We start from the raw sequence: 23,284 nt of genomic DNA on the forward strand, positions 1-23,284 counted from the left end.
TCCCAACACATATTTATGGCATTTTCCTGACCGACCAGTCTAATAACATTTCAAAGGCAACATCAGCCTGGTCCAGCATGACGTGCTTCTAGGTGAGGCCAGAGGATCCCAGGGGTTACTATTCATCATATAATAAGACAACAAAGTTTTAAAAATAAAAATATAATTTCCTCTCGAACTGACTCAGCATTCTCCACCTGCTAATTTTCGGAATCCATTTTCCCGCCGCCTTTGAAAGTAAGTGCAGGATAACATTTACCATCTCCTGGCTCCCAGCCCCTCACTCACTGTTTGTGATTGCTCAGAAACTTCTGCTACTGCTCCAGCTTACATCTGTGAGGAGCCCCAGCCTTCAGGGATGGGAGAAGCCTGTCTGCTGGAGATAAGTTGCCACTCGCGGCCTCTGATTCCCTTTGGTGTCTTCATTCCCACTCAGTTGACAGGCACTGGTTCCTCTGCCTGCTGTCCCCCTGTACTGAATGCAAAGCCACGGAGGGCAGGGCCGTCCGACTCACTGCTGTACTCAGTGCCATGGCCCAAGTGAATGTTCATTCAAATAAGCACAAAAGAGAAGCGCGAACAAGAAAGTGAGCTACTCTCCTTTCCTTGCCACGTGTCACCTCTAACCCATGAGTTCTAGGGCACGTGCCCCCTCTTTCCCAGCTCCCACAGCAGCCCTTCTGGGGTCATCTGCACGCTCACTGCCAGTGCACTGGGTGGGGATCATGTAAAGTGTGTCACACCTGTCTCTTACCGCCACTATGTGTTTTCTTTCCACCTTCAGTACGTATGATTTAAAAACTCACTTTATCCAAGAGTTCCCTTGGAACCTGTATTTTTCGTACTTGGTGCTTCCTTAGGTAAGTTGTGATTTCTCAGTCAGAAGGGCTTTTGTTAGTGACCCTCCCCTCTCTTGCAGTAGCACCCCCATGGTCTCACACTCTTCACCAAGCGCATCAGGAAGCCTGGGTGTCTGGTCGGAGCTGTGCCTCTGCAGTGACACTGCCTGTGTCAGGCACAAGGGGCTGTCCCACTGTGCCCACCAGGGACAAGCCTCTTTCTGCCTCTCTCCATCTGAACGGCTCCAGTTTCAACTGAGACTAGAAAATAACAGCAGGGATGGGGGGTGGGAGTGGGACCCAGAGCGTGGAATTTCAAGTTCCAAAATTTCTGCCTTCTCCCCGTATTGTTTCCACCATAAGTTTAATATAATCAATACTACACATACTCTAAAGCAAAAGACAAATATGCATTCTGTATGGGTACATGAGCTTTAGCCTGAGTCCTAGACAAGCGTCTGACTCTTGCCTGTTTGAATGAAGGGGTCTGAAGTTTGTGTGAAGAGTTACATTTACTTTCAGCGGTATTTAGCTTGCAGAAAATGTGTGGGGAAAACGCAAACCCGACGCAGCTTTCCTTGTAAGAATTAACTGGGTAAAAAGACAGACAGACAGAGACTGTATGTGTTAGGGGATGGGTGAGGTGGGTGAAGAGGGGGATGGTAGAATGCACAACTTTAATAGCTAAGAAAGCCTAAAGGCCAAACTTTTATTATATGCACCAAGCCACATAAAGCAAGATGATTTGTGTATAAGTGAATCGATTAATAAGTAACAAAGCCACTCACTGATGAGTATAGTGGCCTTGAATAAGTTCTCTAGACCTCATTGTACTTGGCTTTAAAATAAGGCAGGTAGTGTGTTAGGTCACTTTTGAGATTCAACAATTAGAAGTGATCACAACGAACATGCACAACTTGATACTGTAAGAAGCATTATGTCCATCCTACTGAACTGCATCCCCGTCCCTCTGAATCCCCCTCAGAAACAAACTGTGGTCAACCTACCCGTCTATTTGACTTGCCTAAGTGTACCTGACCAAGTGCTTTGAACGTTCAGTCAGTGCATTTGTCCCAACAGTCCTACCCCACTTGGGGGGAAGTGGGAACAGTGGACATCTAGACGACTTGCTGAGTGCTGCCAGTCACCCACAGGTGAAGCACCCAGAGAGCCAGCCTGAGCTGCAGCCCAGTGGCCAGGTGGCGCCAGGGGAGGCGAAGGGCAAGCACTTCTGAGAGGTAATGTGGTTAGAGATAAGACTACCAGAGATGGCAGAACCCGTAGAACACAGATTAAAACTTGCCATAAGTTTGGCAGTTTCTCAAATAAGTAGAATTACCATATGACCCAGAAATGCCACTCCTAGAAACATACCCAAAAGAACTGAAAGTAAGTATTCTCAAACAAAAACTGGCTCCACGAAAGTTCACAACAACATACTAGCCAACAGGTGGAAATAATCAAATGCCTGCCCATCAACAGATAAAGGAATATACAAAACGTGGCACATATTTGTTCATAAAAAGGAATGAAGCACTGACACAGCCTACAACATGAATGAACCTTGAATACACTGTGCTCAGTGAAAAATCTAGACACAAAAGGTCTTTTATAATATTAGTATGAGTCCATTTATATGAAAAACTCCATAAAAAACAGAAATCAGCTTAGTGGTTTTCAGGGGCTGTAGAGGAGGAAAATAGAGAAGTGACTGCTAAAGCGTAGTCTCCTTTTAGAGTGAGTGATGAAACTGTTCTGGGAGTAGACAGTGGTGACGGTAAACAAACTGCGAAGATGCCGCATGGCACTGCCTTGCACACACTTTAAAATGGCCAAATGAGCATGCTCACTCTTGCCACTTCTATTCCATATAGTCCTGGAATTCCTAGCCAGAGTGTTAGGCAAGAAAGAGAAATAAAAGGCATCCAAATTAAAACAGAAGAAGGAAAATTATCTCTGCTTGCAGATGACATGATTAGGATATAGAAAATCCTAAAGACTCCACCAAAATACTATTAGAATTGATAAACAAATTCAGGAAAGTCAACAAAATCAACATGCAAAAATCAGTTGTGTTTCTACACACTAACAATGAACTATCTGAAAGAGGAACCAAAAAAGCAATCTGATTTACAATAGCCTCAAAAACAATAAAATATCTAGGAATAAATTTAACCAAGAAGGTTAAATTTAACCAAGAAGGTTAAACCTGTAGACTGAAAACTGCAAGATATTGACGAAAAAAGAAAAAATGAAGACACAAATAAATGGAAACAAAGCCCATGTTCTTGGATTGGAAAAATTAATATGATTAAAATATCAATATTACTAAAAGTGACCTACAGATTCAAAACAATCCCTGCCAAATTTCCAATGGCACTTTCCACATAAATAGAAAATATTAACTTAGAATGAATTAAAGATCTAAAATTGTAAAACTCCTCAAACTAAACATAGCAAAAAAGCTTCCTGACATTGGTCTTGGCAATATTTTTTTTGGATATGACACAAAAAGCAAAGCCAATAAAAGCAAAAATAAACAAGTGGGACGACATCAAACTAAAAAGCCTTCTGCCCAGTGAAGGAAGCCATCAGCAAAATAAACAGGCAATCTACAGAATGGGAGAAGATATTTACAAATCACATTATCTGATAAGGGGTTAATATCCAAAATATATAAGGAACTCATACAAGTTAATAGCAAAATAACAATAATAACAACAATAACAATAATAATCTGATTTAAAAATGGGCAAAAGATCTGAATAGACCATTTTTCAAAAAAGATATGCAAGTGGCCAACAGGTCCATGAAATGGTGCTCAACGTCACTAATCATCAGGGAAATGCAAATCAAAACCACAATAAGATACCACCTCCCACCACTTAGAATGACTATTATCAAAAAGAGATACTAAATGTTGGCAAGGATGTGGAGAAAGGGAACCCTTGTGCACTGTAAGTGGGAATGTAAATTGGTGCGGCCACTATGGAAAACAATATGGAGGTTTCCCTAAAAATTAAAAATAGACCTACCAAATGACCCAGCAATTCCACTGCTGGTTATTCATCTGGAGGAAATGAAATTAGTATCTCGAAGAGATATCTGCACACCCATGTTCACTGCGGCATTATTCATAATAGCTAAGATATGGAAACCACCTAAGTGTTCATCAACAGATGAATGGATAAAGACAATGTAAGAGATAGAGATGATGGAATATTATTCAGCCATAAAAAAGAAGGAAATACTGCCATTTGTGACAACATGGATGAACCAGGAGGGCATTATGCTAAATGAGAAAAGTCAGGCAGAGAAAACAAATACTGTATGGTTTCACATATATGTGGAATCTTAAAAAAAAAAAGAGAGAGAGAGAAAAAATGTTGAACTCATAGAAACAGAGGGTACAGTGATGGTTGCCAGGGGCAAGGGATGGGGGAAACAGAGTAATGTTGGTCAAAGAGTACACACTTACAGTGATAAGTCGAGTAAGTTCTGAGGATCTGTGGACAGCATACTGACTATAGCTAATAATGTTGTACTACATAGTTGAAATTTTCTTAGAGAGTAGATCTTAAGTGTTCTCATCACACACACCAAAAAGGGGTGGCTGTGTTAATTATCGTGATGATGGTAATTATTTCACAAGGTGTAATCAAATCATCACATTGTACACTTTAAATGTATACAATTTTATTCATCAATTATACCTCAATAAAGATGGAAAAAATAAAATTGTAAATTTTATGTTATATGCATTTTACCATACTTTTTTATAAAAAAGGAAAAGTTAAGAAAACAAAGAACACTATCCTGCTGCAATCCAATGAATGAACTGGCCAGACACCTGACCGGAACATTCCTTTTATCCCCCTGCCCCACTTTGGCCAGTCTGAACTCTCATGCCCGAGCTTTCCCGCCTCCAGGCAAAAAGGATAAACCTAAAGAGCTCAAGTGTCAGCGCAATATAAATTATAGCCATGGGAAAAAAAGAAACAACGTGATGCATGGCCAGGGATCTAAAAGAGGAATGTCCACCATTGTTTGTGATTATGGATCACATCACAATCTAATAGCAATTTTTATTTAATCAATAATTTCCATGCTGAACAGACGGCCCTGTTACAGAGAATCGACAAGCAGGTACTGATAGCGACAAGCCTTGTTATTAATCTTTCCTCCACGGGCTTATCAGCCAAACTACTGTAAAAGGCACCACCAAGATGGATTTGAGAAACCACCTTTCTCCTTCCCCACCCCCTTTTCTTTTTCCCTCTCCCATAACATATCACATAACATAGACTCTTCATTTATTTGAGTAACCTGGGGCTTGACGAGCGTAAAGAGGCAGTTCACATTAAGCAATTTCACAAATCAGTAGGACCTAGACCGTCGCTCAGGGTTAGCCATTATAGGCTAATAAATCATACTTTCTCTTTGAGTTGTCAATCGCCAAAAAGCTTTGTACAAATGCTGGCATCTGTAATTCTGCAAAGGCTTTTCATCTTGAAATAAGATGCTCTAGACTGATAACACGAATAATCCCCTCTTGATGGGGGGGGGGGGGGGAATCTGCATTTTAGCCACTAATGCTGCTGCCAGGAGCCAAACGCTCAGTACTGAGGCTGCAGTGAAGTTTATCTCCGCGGAGCACGGCAAAACCCGGGAGCGCGGTGCTCCGCCGCGGTTTGACTGCTTTATCTTGGGGGGGTGGGGCGCGGGATGGGCCACCTCTCCCCGAGCGACACAGGGGAGGGCGGTACGGGGGCTTCTGCTTCCTTCAGGAACAGCCACCAGAAAGACCCGCTCTTCATGAAGCAGGCTCTCACCTGTCCCGGACAGGGCTTTCCGCTCCCTGGGACATATCACGTGTGCTGAGATAGAGCGGCAGTACCCAAGGAAGCACAGTGTCCGCGCCGATGGCATTGGCAGTGCAGAGGGCACAAGACTGGGCCCGGCAGGCAAAGGGGCCACCTGGCCGACGCAGTCCTGGGATGGTCACAGCACACGGCTGGCTGCGCAGTTCCCTGACTGGGAAGACATTTCCAGAACTGGAGATTATGCGTTCATAACTAGAAAATAAGGCACACCAAAAAACCAAAACAAACAAACAAGCAAACAAACAAAAAACGGTAAGAATCACAATAGAACTGTCTCTAACTGGGCCTTAGAAACTTGACCAGCACTGCAGCAGGCATCTTCCTAAGTCATCAGAGGTCATTCTCCCAACAAGCCTGATCACTCCGCTGGAAAGGGACAATAGAATCTTAGGACCTGCGGTAAGGAGCCTGGGCAACCGACACCAGAGACAGGGGCTCCGGTGGGCAAAACCACCTCCCACATGCACAGTCAGCCACCTGGAATGTTCTGACTGCTCTCGGGAACATCTACAACATCCACATTAGCTGTGAAAACTGTAATTATGAACCGTCTCCAAACTAACATCCCAAGATTGGTTGCTTGGTTGTTTTTTTAAATTAGTTTCAGGTGTACAAAACAATGTAATAATGAGACATTTATACCCCTCACAAAGTTATAAAACCCCTCCCCCAATCTACTAATCCTCTGACATTGTACATAGATATTATAGTTCCACTGACTCTATTCCCTATGCTGTACTCCATATCCCATATATTATAGTTGACATTCAATACTATTCAGCTTCAGGTTCAGGTATACAGTGCAGTGGTCAGGCGAGTTTTTAAAAATAATTTCCACTGTGGAATCTCACTTCGGGTCCCTACTCTACCCCTGCCCGCTTCAATATGTGGTTCTTACAGCTTCCGGGGCTTTGCAAAGCTCAGCCCCCATCTTTCTAAAGCTCATGCTGACTCAAGCCATTCCTCTCAGGAGAAACATTTGATTCTTCTTACTCCATCTGGAATATAAGTCACACTCCTAGTAAATCAGATTCCTAGCCAGGAAATGGTGACCCTCTGCTCTTTAGTCTTACTTCCCACTATCCTCTGCCTCCCAAAACACTTTGGTTCTACCACAGCTGCATTATTTACCACTCTTCAACCCAAAAGCTTAGAGTGAATCCCTTTGTAATTATATCTCTAACCCAAAGAAGTGTTAGAAATGACAGCCTTTTACTATATTAGCTATCATAGATAGATTTCTCCTATAATTTCTGTATCCATCAACTTCTTCCTGCTGTCTTTTCAACACAGAAGCCCCAACATCTCCCTGCAGTGGTCTTTCCCTATTCAAGTCTACCTGTTCTTCAAAAACCATGTTCAAATGTATCTCCACAAGACCTTTCTCTTATCCTTTCTTCTGTACCTTCACCTCATCTGTTTCCCCACTGTGGTGCCTGTACATCTTTAACCCTCACAACAGCCTGCCCTGTATGTTCCCCTTGCTCAAAGGAACAGACACAAAAGATCTGTATGTCAGGTTTCATTCCCCTCACCAGCCCAACCCCGTCTATAGGTCAGCTTTTCCCTTCCAACACTCTGCCTGCAATTTGTTTAGTGGCCACCAGGTGGTGATGATACGCGGTAGTAGCAGGTAAGAAACAGCCTATACAAGTGAGAGGAGACAACGGAATCAATGACATACCTCTACACTCCTTTTTTATTGTGATGAAAAGTCTCCTTAATCTCCACATTCTTCAGTTAATTAGGTTTACTAGTACTACTTCTCCTGGAGTCCATTCTTCCTCATGTTGGAATAATGCTGTAGCATTTACAAGAGCACTTCCGTGATATGATCTCATTCTATCCTCACAGACATAAAACAAATTAAAAAACTGAAGTTGTAGAGTGACTTTACTCAAAGTCAGAACAATTTTTGGCCGATATAGGAATAAAAGCTAAATCTTCAACATACCACCTGATGCTCTCTCCACAGCCTGCTCATTGATTAATGCTAGGTTTACTGGTAATTCAGTGGCGGGGGATAGGGTGCGGTGGCGGGGCTTAAGCTTAAGGCTTCAGCCTGTATAGGTGTTTTCAGGATATGCCACTTACAGTTCTGTTCTCATGCCAGCATTAATTGTTCTAGAAATTAAAAAAAAAAAAAAAATCACGTATAGCAGTATTTAGCTAATCTCAGAAAAGCCTAAATGTCCCTGAATCTTCAAAAAGTCCTTGCATAGAAAATTGCTTTCTGTTCCTGGAGCTCTGTTTTATATCAAAGCAGAAGTTTGATCTTCAGCCCTGCTGGCCATCTCAGAGGCTGAAGTCTGAATGACTTCCCTTGGTCTGCAAAAAAAACAAAAACAAAAAAACAGAAAAACAAACAAACCCGTAGTGATGGAATTTTTCCACCAAGACCAAGGGTCTGGCTGGTAATAGGCCTTGCTGAGCACTATCCTTAGCAAATGTTGTTTTAAAATTAAGCTCTGCCAATTAACACACATGTATGCACACATAAGCATGTACTGCATACCCATGCGTGCACATAAACACACCGCACACATATAAACAGCCTCTTACTATAGACTATTTAATGAGATCATCTTTTCTTTTTAAATCTGAGCATTCTAAAGTACATTTAACCAAGAGAAAATGTATCTTTAATCACAAATATACTTTTTTTTCATTTTTTTCCACCCTATAAGAGGAAAGATATGCGGTAGAACTGGAGGCAATTTTGCCCCCTGGGGGGATATCTAAAAATGTCTGGAGACATTCTTGACTGTCGCAATGGGGAGGGCTCTCCTGGCATCCATTGGGCAGATCATCAATGCTGCTAATAGTCCTACAATGCACAGGACAGCCCCTGCAACAAAGATTTCTCTGCCCCAGTATGCCCAGACTGAAAAGCCTTGGTTTAGAGTGATCCCCAAGGAGACCTTTCAGAAGGATGTCAGCACAACAGAATACATAACAGGATCAGGCTCTGATTCTCAGCACAGCACACATGAGTGTGAGGAGGGACCTGGAACACAGGGGTGGACCCAGGGATCTCTCCAGTCCTTCTCTCTTAGGGCTTCATGAAGCGGGGGTCTAGTCAGCATCTTTATGCAATTACCAATTCTGCGGTGACATGCCAACCCAAACACTGCCTGAATACCAACCTAAGCCTTGTTTTTATAGGCAACATGCATGAACTTGGCAGCTGGTAAATATCTTTACACTTTTCACTTTTATAAGGACAATAAGTAACATTTCATTGAGTATAATTTTTTAGCTACACCCCCTGTTTTATGAAGGAAATATTACCATTATTTCACAGAGAGGAAATGTGACATGTCTAAGGTGGAGAGTAGGCCTTGAACTCAGCTCTGTCAGCTTTGAAACTTACATTGCACTATTGTTGCAGAACCGTGGGAAGCCAAGTTTCTTCCAGAGCAGGTGCTATTTCTTTTTACAAAACCATCACTGTCATTATCATCATCATCATCATGATCATCACCATTATCACCACCATCACCATCATCATCACCATCACCATCAACATCACCATCCCCATCATAATCACCATCATCACCACCACCATCATTGTCATCACCACCACCACCATCACCACCACTATCACCATCATCATCACCATCACCATCAACATCACCATCCCCATCATCATAATCACCATCATCACCACCATCACCACCATCATTGTCATCACCATCACCACCACCATCACCATAATCACCACCATCATTGTCATCACCATCACCACCACCATCACCATCATCATCACCACCACCATCATTGTCATCACTACCACCACCACTATCACCATTATCACCATCACCATCATCATCACCACCATCACCAATATCACAATCATTATCATCACCATCACCACTGTCATCACCATCATCACCGTCATCATCATCACCACCACCATCACCATTACCATCATCACCATCATCATCATGCCTCAAAAACTAACCCCCATGCTTTGCTTTGACCTTAACCATATTTCCCACCTGTTCCCCAGAAGCCTTCTTGGATTCCACTCACGCACTTCTCCCTCTTCTGAGCCCCTAAAATCTCAACAACACTACTCTGGCTTCACTATGTCTTGCTTCCTATGTTCACTATGCTTTTCTGTTTCCTTGCCTCCCCTCCCAATGAGAATGACCAGCCCTGGAGGATCTAGTATAAAAAAACTGTTGGCAGTGTGCCCACCACCGAGCTGGGCCAGCAGACAGCATGAAGACTGCTCCCAGGCCCGCTTCTGGTAAGCAGTTGTTGAGAGAATGGCTGGCCTAGTACTGTCAGCTCATACTTTTCCTGATAAACAAGGGGATGCATGGTGCCAGCAAGAGCTGCTCTAGGCACATGTATTTCAACAAGTACCAGCTCGCAGTGAGCATCAGCCGCTCTTGTATGCAGTGGGTCCATACAGAAGAACATCCAGGGAACCAATTATGGGCAGAATTTAAAACCTCACCTTAAGTATCATTCAGAACCAATTGATGATCTTTTGATAGGAAAATCCTCCCCATATGGCAGAAACAGAGACTTCGATGAAGATTTTGATGAAATATTTTAAGGAGTACATACAATGAAACATTTTAGGGGTATAAAACGGCTGAGCAAGTTTGAGACGGTGACTAAGACATTACTCTATACCAGTAATAGCTATTCAAAATACTGACTTATTACTCTTCATTCAGGGGTTAAGGCATAGTAGTAAAGGGGGCATTTTAATAATTCAATAATTACCCAAGTAATTAATACCACCCCCTAGAAAAATTAACCATAATTATTCTGGAGGGCACATCACCTACAGGGTTGAAACAGACCCTCGGAAAGACGGCAAGTACCTGCCTCCTCTGAAATCCCACCTGGGGGCAGTCGTTCATAATTGGCTGTACATCCCCGCCTCCCAGCTCTTTGGCTGAAATGGAGTGGGTGAGAGCTCCGCCAGGCTCCCCAGCTGACTGTCAGCCAATAAGCTGGTATTTCAGACAACACCTGTTTGTCATCCCCATCCTAGGGATTATCCAGTTCAAATCCTTCACTTGCTTTTACTAAAACTGAGGATCGAGGAGGCAAAACGTCTAGGCCAAGTCCCATGTGTCAGACACAGACTGGGGAAGAGAACGGGGTCTTGACTTCAGCCAAGTGCATGTCCCAGTTCAGCAACGACGAATGTAAGATAAGCCTTACAGCTAACGCAAAGAACCCACAAAACCCAACAGTGCCATCCCTTCCCTTCCCTATTCAACCCTACGAAACGCAAATACATGAAACACAGAGACACAAGTTCCCTCTCTTAGACCCTCTGTCTGCTTCTCATTAGGCCTACTGCATGTGATCTTTGTTTGGCCTTGGACATTGGGGACGGCATTTACTTTCACGGCTGTTTCCACAGAATGATAAGTGAGAAAATAACATTCTGAAGGGTCAAACGTTTCCAGGGAGGTCATGTGGAGGGTCAGAGCAGAGATGGGGCTGCCACTCAGAATTCCGCTGGTCCTGGGAGGCTTTCACTGGTGGACCACACAGCCCTCCATGCCCCCCACTCAGTCTAATCTCCTGAGTGTCTTTATGGGAACAATTTCTGCAGGTGCAATTTAGTCAGCAACTTTAAAAATAATGTGACCCTTGAGGCACAATTGACAAAGGATGGCTTTGAGGTTGATAGTTCTTAAGTCTACATTTTACATGACATATCTACAAATAATTAAAGTAACTAAATTAACTAGGAACTCCGTGTAGAGAAAAAATAAGATCATCATTTCCACTCATTCGTTTGACATTTTAAGTGCACACAAGATGAATTTCAACCTCGTATCTGAGACCCCTAGCATATTTTAAACTCAATTTTCTCTTTTCATCCCTTCCTTAGGTAAGGGTGTACAATGTAACTTTAGCAAAGGGATCAAAATTAGATGGAAAACATTTAAACTGCAAATTTAGGATCATGGTACTAATATGAAAATAATATAATATCTTTACCACATCCTAACTCTTCCCCATGTTTCTATGGATACATCAATTCTTCACAGATTAGATGTGCTTTCTTTATATCTAAATCTCTGTGATATTAAAAAGAAAGCCATTCGTTTTCATGCTGCCGATGTATAGAATTTGTTTTAAAATGGCAGCAAAGGTGATTATAACTGTATTCTGATGAACGAAACTTCAGCCTGTTTTAGAGGTCAACATTTGCAGCACATGAAAGCATTTAACACCCAAGTAGGTGGCTCATCAGTCTACAGAAGGTGAATTTTGACACCACGCTTAAAACACACAAGTGGAGGAAGGAGTGGAGGCTGCAGTGCCACCTGCTGATGCTGGGCTGCTGGGCACAGCACTCATGTCCTCTACGGTACGGCCCCAGTGCCAGGAGACGAGTCCCCACAGAGCAACTGCCAGGACCCTCTCTGGGGCTCATTCTGCTGGGGACCGGTTGAGGAATAAAACTGTTAAAAAATATTTTGACCTTTTAAAGACCTTTGAAAGAATATCATAGTGTTATTTCTTAAACCGGAAGAGAGGGTTCGGTCATTAAAATAGAGGGTCAGGAACTGCAGTGATACAGCAAACAGATGGTCATTAGGTATGGTGATTAGACCATTTGTATTCTTTCAGATCCCAGCAGCGATGTTTGCGTTTGCGAGTATAACCGGCCACTCAGCGGTGGTAACTCACACGAGGCGCATATTCTTCACACTCATTTCTTTTCCTCCTTTTAAAAGCCTCACGAAACACCTGTGGGTGACCAGGTGTCATTCAGAAGCAAAGTGTTCAGGTTTCTGAGAACCCAATGCTGACGTGTGCCACCCACTGTGCATACCTCAGATGCTCAGTCATCCAGGAGCCAAAGGGGAACGGACTTCTAGCATAGAATTAACACAGACGGACAGGGTACAGACTGGACAGTGCCCACATCTGTGTAAGAAGCCAGGCCAGAAGACTCAAATCAGAGTTTTTTACATAATAACAAAAGCTCAACCAAACCAAACCAAACCAAAACAGAAACACTTTGAGAACCGATATTCTACAAATTTAAGATTCATGTCTTCTGTCATACATACTGCACAAAAGCAAAGAGAGAGTCCCAATAGAATTGAAGGGAAAATGTGGGCTTTTCAGCTTGTTTTGAGATGTTAACATGTGCTTTCTGATGTCAATGGAAGAGAGAGTGCTTGCATCCTGACAAATCAATAATAAATTCAGTCTTAATCAAAAGTACTTCAAGTTAATTAACTTTTGTACTATATATCCTTCTTACTCTCTTACTGCCTTCTACTTTAACTACCATCAAGAAAGGGACAAAGTACAACAAAAACCTGGTTAACAAAAAAATGTATGTATGTTCTTAGCTTCTGGGCATAGGAGTAAATTTATGACAGATTTAATACTAGCTTGAGAGTAACTAAGTCCAATTATAATTATCTTTCTGTGAAGAGAAATTAATTAAACATCCAGTGATAAAGAACCCATAGCAAACCTAGAATAAACACACAATTGGAGAAGGACAGGGGCCTGAAATAAAGGAGAAGGAAACGGCAATATTTAGCCCATCGGTTCGGACAGTAATGGGACAAGGCAGAAGTGCCTCGTCCATAGAACACGGAGTGCCTTACACTGGAAATGGGACTACCTGGCAAGCAAAGTCAGCGGCGTCCCTAATTCTCCTCTTCAACTTTGTGATTTGCTAATGTGAAACACATGTCTCCCTTCTGCATCAAGTTCCAATGATTCTGGAATTCCAACCGTGCAGCTCAGCGACTGAACCAGAACAAGGGGAGAACTTGTCAGGATTTAAGAGCTTTCAGCAAAGCCCTTCAATTGCAGCCAGCACCCTATTCCACGGAAGGATATCAATTATAGATAGTGACTTGCTTTAGCAGGCAGTCGGTACTGTCAGACACTAGATAGACAACCATGAAGAATCATGAATCTTTCTATTAACTGTAAGAGGAGGAAAAAGAATGGGTCATGGCTATAAATAAGGCACAGCACCAGAACAGTTTAACACCTTGCCTCTTGGTTGTATGCAGCATGAAAATTCAACCAGTTCACAAAATGTCCTCTCTCCAAAGAAAGTCATAGAAAGGGGAGCAGTTAATGCTTCCCTCTGTCCCTAAAAATATGTTTTTTGCCACTGGTATTATTTCCATCTGCCACCAAAGTAATTAGGTGCACCTGAAGTAGCCATTTGTTTCAATAAACAAAAATAAAGCGTTATTGTACACCAGACCACTGTTAATGCTGCAAGGTACACCCATGAATATGAAGGCATTTATATGTCATGCAAAGTAAAATCAGTTTAAACACACAAATCTGGAATTTCCACACTTCAGGTAACGAGTAGAACGGTAGCAAATAAGTGATATAAACTGGAACCTTTATTTATGTTGTTGTAAGTTGTAATTTTTAATTCACTTAACTAAGTTTATTTACTCGTATAGTTTATCCCAGACTAAAATTAATATCATAAAGGTAACATATTAAATTTCCTTCTAATCCTGACATGAATTTCTGCTAGCTGATTTGGAATAAAAAAATTCCACTGCATATGTATTCATTCATATTTTTACAATAAAACAGACAACACGGTGGTCATTTAGTTGATAAACAGCCTTCCCCTAAAACTACTCAGATCTGCTAAAACAACACTACCACCTAAAACCTTTTGCCACTGAGATTAAATACAAATACCTGCTATATCCACTGCTTTTAAAAAGATTTCTCAATAAGTAGGCAGCAAAAAAGTTAAGGTACTACCACCACTCAAAAAATGTTACCTCAAACCTCACCTCTAACGAGGAGCACAATTCCCTTTAAATGGAGACTTAGCATAAGCTTCTATTTCATTCCTCCTCTGATAATGGCTGAGCCATAATCACAGCACTCCCTGGAAACTGCAAGGGCTTATCCGCAGAAAAGGCACCAAGAGACTACGTCATCGCTCAGACGGGCACTTTAACAAGCAAGGAGCACTGCCAACATGTTGTTCACGATGGCAGTTTTTATACAAACAATTCTCATTTATGTTGTGCACTCATTATATCACTCGGTATTCCTGGCATACTCTACTCTTTGGGACTATTTCTCTACATTAAAAGAAAACTTCAAAACTTCTTTATCCCCTTTAGTATGACAATGTCTGTGGTTTCCATTAAAAGAGTTAGCCAGAATAAAGGGCCATTAAGTCAGGCTTTGTTTAAAAATAACACTTGCATCAAATTAAAGAGAAAAAATAAGTTCATGGAAAAATCTGGAAATACACCTTAATTAAAAACATCTGATTTTCTAGTTTCTTGCTGTGCTGATAAATCTATAATTCCTCCTATACCATTATAAGGAGACACAATTAAAAAAGAAATAGAGGGGGGGAACCCTGCTAATGTCATGTTAAATCCTCAAAACATTCTGTACATAACGGATCTCAAAACTGGCAAACCATGTATTTAACACTATGAGGTGACTGCGGTGTGTGGACCGTTACATGGCCTATGAAACATATGGAGGTGTGAGGAATTCTGTGACGGGGGAGGGTTCTCAAGAAATACGGATCATGTAAAAATAAAAAGTGACTATAAGAGAAAAGAGAATGGAGTGTGTGTGTTGGTGGGGAGGTGTCACAACAAAAGCTGCTCCATCAGATTTTCTGTCATATTAAAAGCTTATGAAACTGTCACATGTAGAAAACATCCTTAATGCCCTTAATGGGACCCTGTCCTTCACGAGTGTGTGTGAGCTACATCTTTTGATTCTTGAGCATCTAAATGCCCTTCTAAGTTGTTCCAGGTCCCATTTGCCAGGGAGACTCCCTGGCCTGAAAGAAAGTGCCACATAAATGAAACCCTAGCAAAGCACATCGGCTGATCAGGCGTTTGTCTGTGGGGGGTGGGAGGGTGGGGGGGTGGGGGGCTGTGTTATTTGAAATAATACACAGGGGAGAGATGGGAAAGACTTCAGAACCTGGTATGGGCAGAGAAAGTGTGGTTCTCCACCTGACCACGCTGCAGCTTTCAAAAATACACATCATTAAACACATTTTACAACACATATCACTTTTTCCAGTTAGACCTGCAAAGGCTGGCCCCAAGTCAAGAAACTGTGCTAATGGCCTGCCCCAAGCATCTATCTGTTTCACATGGAGCACTAATGGCTGCGTAAAACAATGGGAGATTCCTGAGGCCTGCAGGTTTGGCCGAGAGGAAGGTGGAACGGAAAAAAGGAATCCCCCACCTCTACAATTTTTCGTTGTTCCTGGGTTTTGGAAAGGAAACTCAAACTTGGTTAAAAGGTTAATAATAATTCATGTCCAGCTTACTATTACTCAATAACCATCAAAGTCACTAACTCAAAATAGTGTTCTCTGGCTTACAGGATCAGAGTCATTACACTCTCTATTGAAGAGTTTATTGAATTTTACACTAAGCTTTAGCTGACTGAACAGGTCAGGCACCGTGGTTCAGAGTTCTCTTTATTCCCAGAAAGTCACAAAGGCCTCTCCAGTTTGTAATGCTGCTAGCTAAGAAACTTGACTCAGCACAGGGTCGGGGAGCTGATCCCACAGAAAGGTCATGTAGATGTATAGCCAGCTCCCCAGTCCCCAGGTCACTTACGTGCACCAGCTGTTCCTGGGTGTCAAACTCCCGCGTGCAGCCTTCCCAGTGGCAATTTGTCTCATAGATGACTTCAGGCTCCTGTTTGCTTTCATCTTTGTCCCCTTCCTCCTTCACCAGGGTGGTTCCTTCTGGCTGTTCCTGAAAGGCAGGAGGTGAGGGGGAAAAATCAGACACAATAGAATGAAAGATAAAAAGAGAAAGGTAAAACCTGATTTAGATTTTCTTTCTTCCTGATGCAATTTTTCAGTGAAAATAAAATAAAGCCCAGGTCTAGCAACTGGGTTTTGTGAATGGAAGAAGTCAAACATGTGGGATCATCTGTGTGCATTTTTTCAGATTTACCAAATACATCTTCAGATTGTTAACTTGTGATTAAAAACAATAGTCAGACCATAACGGTAAGAAGTTGAGGCCAATTTTGCTGCCAAAATACAAAGGTGAAAAAAAAAACTAAAGTGTCATCCTGTAAGAGAAGCAAACTGGGTCATATCGTCTTTACCCAAAAGAGTGGTTTTGCTCTTTTGAATTGTTTTTCAGTATATTAATTGTTCAGCATATTATTCAGTATCTAACATTTTGTAACCCAGGGAAATGATTACCAGTAAGTCAAATTCTGTTTCCCGGGCATTGGAGGCTATGACAGGTAGTTTGTGGGTTTTACAGGGATGATGTCTTCTTGATTCAACTTCTGATCTCCAAGGGTACATTCTCTGCCCGAGAACCATGGCATCTAAAGCTTGGGGGGTACAGTCTTCCCTAGTCTTCTCAGGCAGCTTTGTAGCAATTAAAATACAAACAATCTCTAGAATTCTGGGAGACAATTAGGTGTGTAGATTTGAGTTCTAAACTGATTTAGATTTAGATGACAAAAACTGTATATAAGCATTTAGGTGTAACCAGCAAGGTTGTTGGCTAACAAAATGCAAGAAGAAGGATGGATTTCAGAACCCATGACACCCATCTGTGCCAACCTCCTGGGGTTGGGACGATGCAGCCTGGCCACCTGTGGATAGCCGGGCTCCTGTCCAACCCGTTTCTGAGAATTAATCTCAATGACCTCCTTCAGAGTCAGGCATAGGTATTCCATGAGATGCTATTACAGTATCCACACACCTTCAAACTGAGGCTCAGAGGCTCTAAGTGACGAAAGCAGAGACAAGATTGAGTTTCTGAACTCCTCCTTTGAGGACTTGGGGTAAAGAACTGGAATCTAAGTAGCCTTAGGTCAGGTGTGCCTCGATCCCTCCCCGTTCTCCTGGCAAGTGGGAAGTGGCAAAATAAGAACAAATCACAACATTCTCAGTCCACAGAATGTCACTAGCTCTGCCCAGCTCAGGCTTAGGGCCCGGAGCTTATAATTGAACCCGAGATCGGCTAAACACTGAAGGCTGGTCACACTGGTGCCCAGTGACAAGGGAATCCATCACTTACTCTATGAACCAGTTCATGCCACACACAGCTTCCTGCATTTTCTGTGTTTGCTTCTAAGCTAGAGGAACACATGAAGTGAGACACAGAGCCGGGGAGCCTCACCTGCTGACCCCGCGGCCCAGGACTGGGCAGGTCGTCGTCGGCCTTGATCTTGGACCGCTTGCTGTGCATCAGGTCGCCAGTGCTGCTCACCGCAGACTCACTCGTGGGCTTGTTCTGCCATCACAATCGCAGGGACAGACACAAAAATTAGGTTTTGATCAACGAGCAGGACCATTGCTGAAACATGTGACTCGAGACAAGGAGGCTTGGCCGGCTCAAGAGCAGTAACTCTGATAGCGTCCCACTGCCACGGCGGCACGACTCACAGAATGTGCTCACAGTCAGAAAGGACATTCATGCAGCAGCTCCTAGTCTTTACCTCATGAGTGCAAACTCCCTGTGGCTTTTAAAAGCAAGAGGAATCGAGCTGAGGGCCGGGGCTTTACCCAGCTCCAGCAGTGTATTCAAAAGGACAGTTGTGAGGTGGGAAAGAAACCCATGTGTACTGTTTGCCAAGCCCTTTAATAAGAGCATCCAGATTCTTCTCTGAGCATTATCAGTGTGGAGATAAAAGCAGAGGGCATAGCAGTGTTATTCTCACTCCGAAGTATCACCTGATTCTAAGCACCAGCAGACAGTGACCGAATGAGAGCAACACAGCCATGAATGTGTTTCTATTGAGTGGGGTGCTGGGTCAGAGGACGAATCTTACCGAGGAGCCCACTTTCCCACAACGATAAAACAACTCTGGTGAAAGAAGCTGGTGTTTAAAGAGGAGCACATACGCAGCACATTCTCAGGACTGGAGATGACAGCCCTTGTCAAGAAGACAGGCTGTAATTCAGAAGTCCTGAGAATGCCAAGTTAAGAGCTGGCACAAGTGGCATGAGTTTCCTCTACCATTACCAAGGCCGACCAGCTCACTGAGTGGTCTTGCTCACCTGTGAGGACTCGGAAGAGCCGGAGCTGACCTGGACGGGGTTCAGAACTGTCGGGATCCCGGGGATAGGCCTCTGTGTTGGAAAGGTCGGGGCCGGATGGATGAGCGGAGGACTGTGTCCGAAGGCCGAGCCCAGGCTCTGCTGCCGGCTTAGGATTTGTTGGTGCATATGGAGAGACACGGGTGCAGAAGGGTAGGTGAAGCTCAAGGCAGGGCTGCATGGGGGAGAGAAAGAGCAAAAGACAGTCACTGACAAGAACGCAGGGACCCCACATTTGCAAGTCTACACCTAGTTTTACCATCCCAAATTACACCAGCTGTCTGTTTAAATCAGAAGGTAAAAACAAGTATTGACAAACATCTTGAAAACTTCCAAGAGAAAGATGACAAGACACACGTGTGTGTACACAAACACAGACCTGACGTAAGATTCAGCACAATGAAACAAAAGGCATTGGCTCAATAACAGCTATTTACTGCAATAACAAACTTTATATAAAAGCAGATGGGTGACCACATGCTGTATAGTACTTTCATCAGCTCTCAGTCCAACGCGTTACCGTGCATGGAGTACTCCCTTAATCTCAGCTCACACTGTGTACTTTCATATGTCTCTAGATCTTATTACAAGGGGAAAGAAAATCAATTGGTTAAATGTGTTTTGAACACCATTCTTGTCATATCACTCATTTGTTTGCAAAGATGGAAAGCTTGGTTCATCCAGAATGCCACCTAAAGAATTTCCATCAGTGCCGTCTGGTTACAGAAGCTGATGGATTAACCTCTCCTGGGTGAGATCAGTGATCAATGGGCTTTGATGGAGGAATATTCCAACGGGAGAGCAGAGCTCCCTCGTCCAGCTAAACAGCATTAAATGTCCATTAAAGTCCATTACACATGCTAATGCCCATCCCTGCTTCATTATGCCACAGGGTTTCCCAGGGTATTATAAGTTCTGAGGGAGCTTACCTAAATATTTCTTAACTACTAGGCAGTGCCAAATTTGCCAATGGGTTCAAAATGCATGAGAAACTATAAATGCATTCATGAAAATTTCTTTCTTGAAAAATAATCAGTGGGAAAAAAAAAATATATATATATATATATACACACACACACACACACATACACACATTTCCCCCATCCTGCTGTGTAATACACAGAAAGAATCAGGGTTTCTAGTAATGTCAAAGGTAGAATTCATGCAAATTTCCAATCTGGTGGGTTAATTACAACTGCTGTTAAGCGCATTAACTAAATATAATAATTACAATAACAAAATTCAAACCATTTCAACAACTTTAATAATTCTGAAGACATATTCTGTTCATTAATGTGACTCCACATTTTGCCTATTTCACTATAATCCATAAAGGGTGGCTTCAATGGGATTACATTACTATTATTCCTACGGAGAACCCTGCATTACAATAGACTGCCCATTTAAGACTGAATATCATTAAAAATACCCTAGAAGAATTCCACCAGGCTTGGAGGAACTCTCCTTTCATTCTGCATTGTATTTCCTTAATAAAGGAAAGCAGGAACAAGGTGAAAACAGTCATTGTTCACAGTAAGTTAGGGAGAAATCAGTAATAATATTCTGTTTCTGCAGTGCTATAGTTTCTGCCAGTGTTTCCGAAAGCAACCATGAATGATTACAGCAAGACTTAGCAAAGGTAGCTGTGTGCATGATTGATAGGGCATTAATCAAAAGATGCATATCTGCCTCAGAATTTGTTCACAAGCTTTCTTCTAATAGCTGATTTCATGTTCACTGAGCTCTATGCCAGTTTGTCCAATTTATTTTTCAGTGTACAAGCCATTCATCAAAAAAACACAATGATTTAACACCCCCCCTTTCCTTTTGGTGAATGGGTATTACTAAGTGTAACTCCCTTATTCTATTCATTAAAAAAACAAAAACAAAAAGACCCCACTACACATAAATTTGCAATGCGACAGACTTTGCAAGAACCTCCATACACCTTTCCAGAGTTTCCTGAACCCACATAAGCAGGTGGGCTTGGCAGGAAGCCCCTGTGGCTACTTTCATTCCAATTCTAGAATATTGGGGGGCTTAAAAGGTCAGGACCTAATTAAGAATCAAGAACACTGAGGGACACAGTTCCCAAGGCAGGAAATGCCCTTGCTTCATATATAAGAAATTGAAAATGTTAGTAGCAGGACAACGCAGGCACATTTTTACTTTGAAAGGAAGAGGGGAGGAGCGTACAGCATCCGTGCTGCGCCCGCTCAGGTGCGAGCTCTCTGCTTTCAGCATACTAGGTAACGTCCCCCTTTCGGCTGCCTTTTTGCTGGTAAAGCCAGGTGACAGGAATAAACATTCTCCAAAATCCATGTCAATTATTAGATTCCACGGGATAGAGAACACACAGAATGGATGAGTGATTTTCAGCTTATTCACAAGGAGCCAGCCACAGAAACCCTGTCCTCTGAGTGCAAAGAGCTGGGATGGTGCGGCCCGGCCCACAGGGGCCCGTGCAGCTCTTGGCTCCTCCAGCTGCTATGGGAAGGCAGGCAGGCTGCTGGCTCCAGCTTACAAAGCCTATTCAGAATTTGATGACAAAAGAGAAATTCTTGGCTGTCACAGCATCAGTACACGGATTTGAGGCCAGGCTCCTCGTGCTCTCAGAGCTGCCTGTAGAGTCCCTGACCAAGTTTTGCAAGGAAGAAGCAGAGATGGGCCACGACTGGGTACTGCCCTGGGATGTCAAGAACAGAACGAAGTTCCCCCTCCCACGTACATGAAAAGAACCTCCAGAGGACTTCCCGGTAGGGGACGAGGAGGCCCAAGCCACTACCTCCTGCTCTGTGTCCCCCAAGTGGTGCTGAGCTGTCATCCTCGGGTTGACAGCTCGGGAATCTCTGCCTCGGGAATCTCTCTGCACAGAGATACTTGCTGCGTCCTTCCAGAGCTCAGCATGGCTGCTTCCTGTCACTCAGGTCCTAGCTTAAATGTCACCTCCTTAGACAGAGAGGCCTCCTGAGACAGATGCCCCCTACAGTGAGCCCCTCTGCAGCACCTTGCCCAATCATTCTCTACTATTTGATAGTTTTATTTTCACGCAGCACATGGCACTCTCTGAAATCGTATTCTCGCGCCTTCTAAAACATAAGTGAGGTCCAGGTTAGCCAGGTACTGGTCTTTCTTGCTTGCCGCTGGCTGACCCCTGGCGCTGGGAGCTCTGCCCAGCACGTGGCAGGCACTCAACTGAGTCAATGAGTGGCTGAGTGCTTCCAAATCGTGTTAGTGTCCTGTGGCTGCTGCAACAAATACCCCAAACTCAGTGGCTCAAAACAATACACACTTAACACCTGCCAGCTCTGGAGAACAGATGCTAAGACAGATCAGCAAGGCTGTGTTCTTCTGGGGTCCCAAGGAACCTTGCCTCTCCCGGCTTCCGGGAGCTGCATCCTGGGCTCAGGGACCCACCTCACTTTGACCTTCTCCTCTCTCTCTGACCCCACCCCCCAACCTCTCTCTAAAAAGAACCTCTGTGATTACATTAAGGCCGCCTGAATAATCCGGGATAACCTCATCTCAGAATCCTTAACTTAATCACAGCCATAAAATTTCTTTTGCCATGTAAGGTAGCATGTTCCTAGGTTCCAGGGATGAAGATATGGGCATCTTTGGGGGCCATTACTGTGCCTATCACACACAGAACAGTCACTTAAAAAAAAAAAACATGTTTTCCTCTGAAAACTACTGTGTTTCCCCAAAAACAAGACCTAGCCGGACCTTCAGCTCTAATGTGTCTTTTGGAGCAAAAATTAGTATAAGACCCGGTAGTTTGCTCCAAAAGACGTGTTAGAGCTGAAGGTCCGGCTAGGTATTATTTTCGGGGAAACACGGTCCAATTGGATGTGTCTGTAAACAATATTACATAAACAAATCTACTACCAGATTCACCTCTTTCTGCAGAACTTCAGCAGCTGAGAACAGATGTTGCTGATGACAGAGGTCAGAATTAAAAAGAAAAGGTCGATTCTACCTTTAAAGGCCCTGGGGAAAAAACCATTTTCCTAAATGATTCATGTATTTATTCCATAATTTCGTAGAAATATAAAGTATTGATACTGTGGGAAATTTTTATAAATCTCTCCCATCTCTTCTAACGCAGACCAGAGCCGCATCTAAAACGTGGTCTGCCTGAGCTTTCTTACCCTAGGCCTTCACAAGTCTGCTCACTTGCTTTTTCCTCTGGATCACTTAAATACAGATTAATTTTACATTCTGATTTCTGAATTCTCTTCACTCAATGTTCAATAAAGTATAATTTAAAAAAACTTTTTATAGCTTTCAGTTTTCTACATGCCTACATGAAAGGTGGGATAATTTTAAGATGGGATATTAAATAAAGAACACAATCATTTGTAAGAGTGTAACTTAAAGTTGTGAATCTATACTGAGTAAATAAGACATCTAGAAAGAAAGGATCAGGTGGCCCAGAGCTTCCCAAGCAATGTGCTAACTGGTCACAGGCCTCCTGAAATAATAATCCAAAAGTA

The 23,284-nt window shown here is 42.9% G+C and overlaps 1 protein-coding gene across 2 annotated transcripts in view; it reads right to left on the reverse strand.

The window, feature by feature from the left end:
• The window catches only part of GLI3 (GLI family zinc finger 3), a 274,513-nt gene that overhangs the window by 49,326 nt on the left and 201,903 nt on the right, over positions 1 to 23,284 (reverse strand). For both annotated transcript variants that reach the window (XM_033088582.1, XM_033088584.1), the window contains 3 exons: positions 18,750 to 18,963; positions 17,869 to 17,982; positions 16,333 to 16,473 (listed from right to left, as the gene is read on the reverse strand). In XM_033088582.1, the coding sequence (XP_032944473.1) occupies positions 16,333 to 16,473; positions 17,869 to 17,982; positions 18,750 to 18,963 (469 nt within the window). The remainder of the gene's footprint in view (positions 1 to 16,332; positions 16,474 to 17,868; positions 17,983 to 18,749; positions 18,964 to 23,284) is intronic.

Source organism: Rhinolophus ferrumequinum, chromosome 20, assembly GCF_004115265.2.
Source record: "Rhinolophus ferrumequinum isolate MPI-CBG mRhiFer1 chromosome 20, mRhiFer1_v1.p, whole genome shotgun sequence".
Classification (NCBI taxonomy): Eukaryota; Metazoa; Chordata; class Mammalia; order Chiroptera; family Rhinolophidae; genus Rhinolophus; species Rhinolophus ferrumequinum.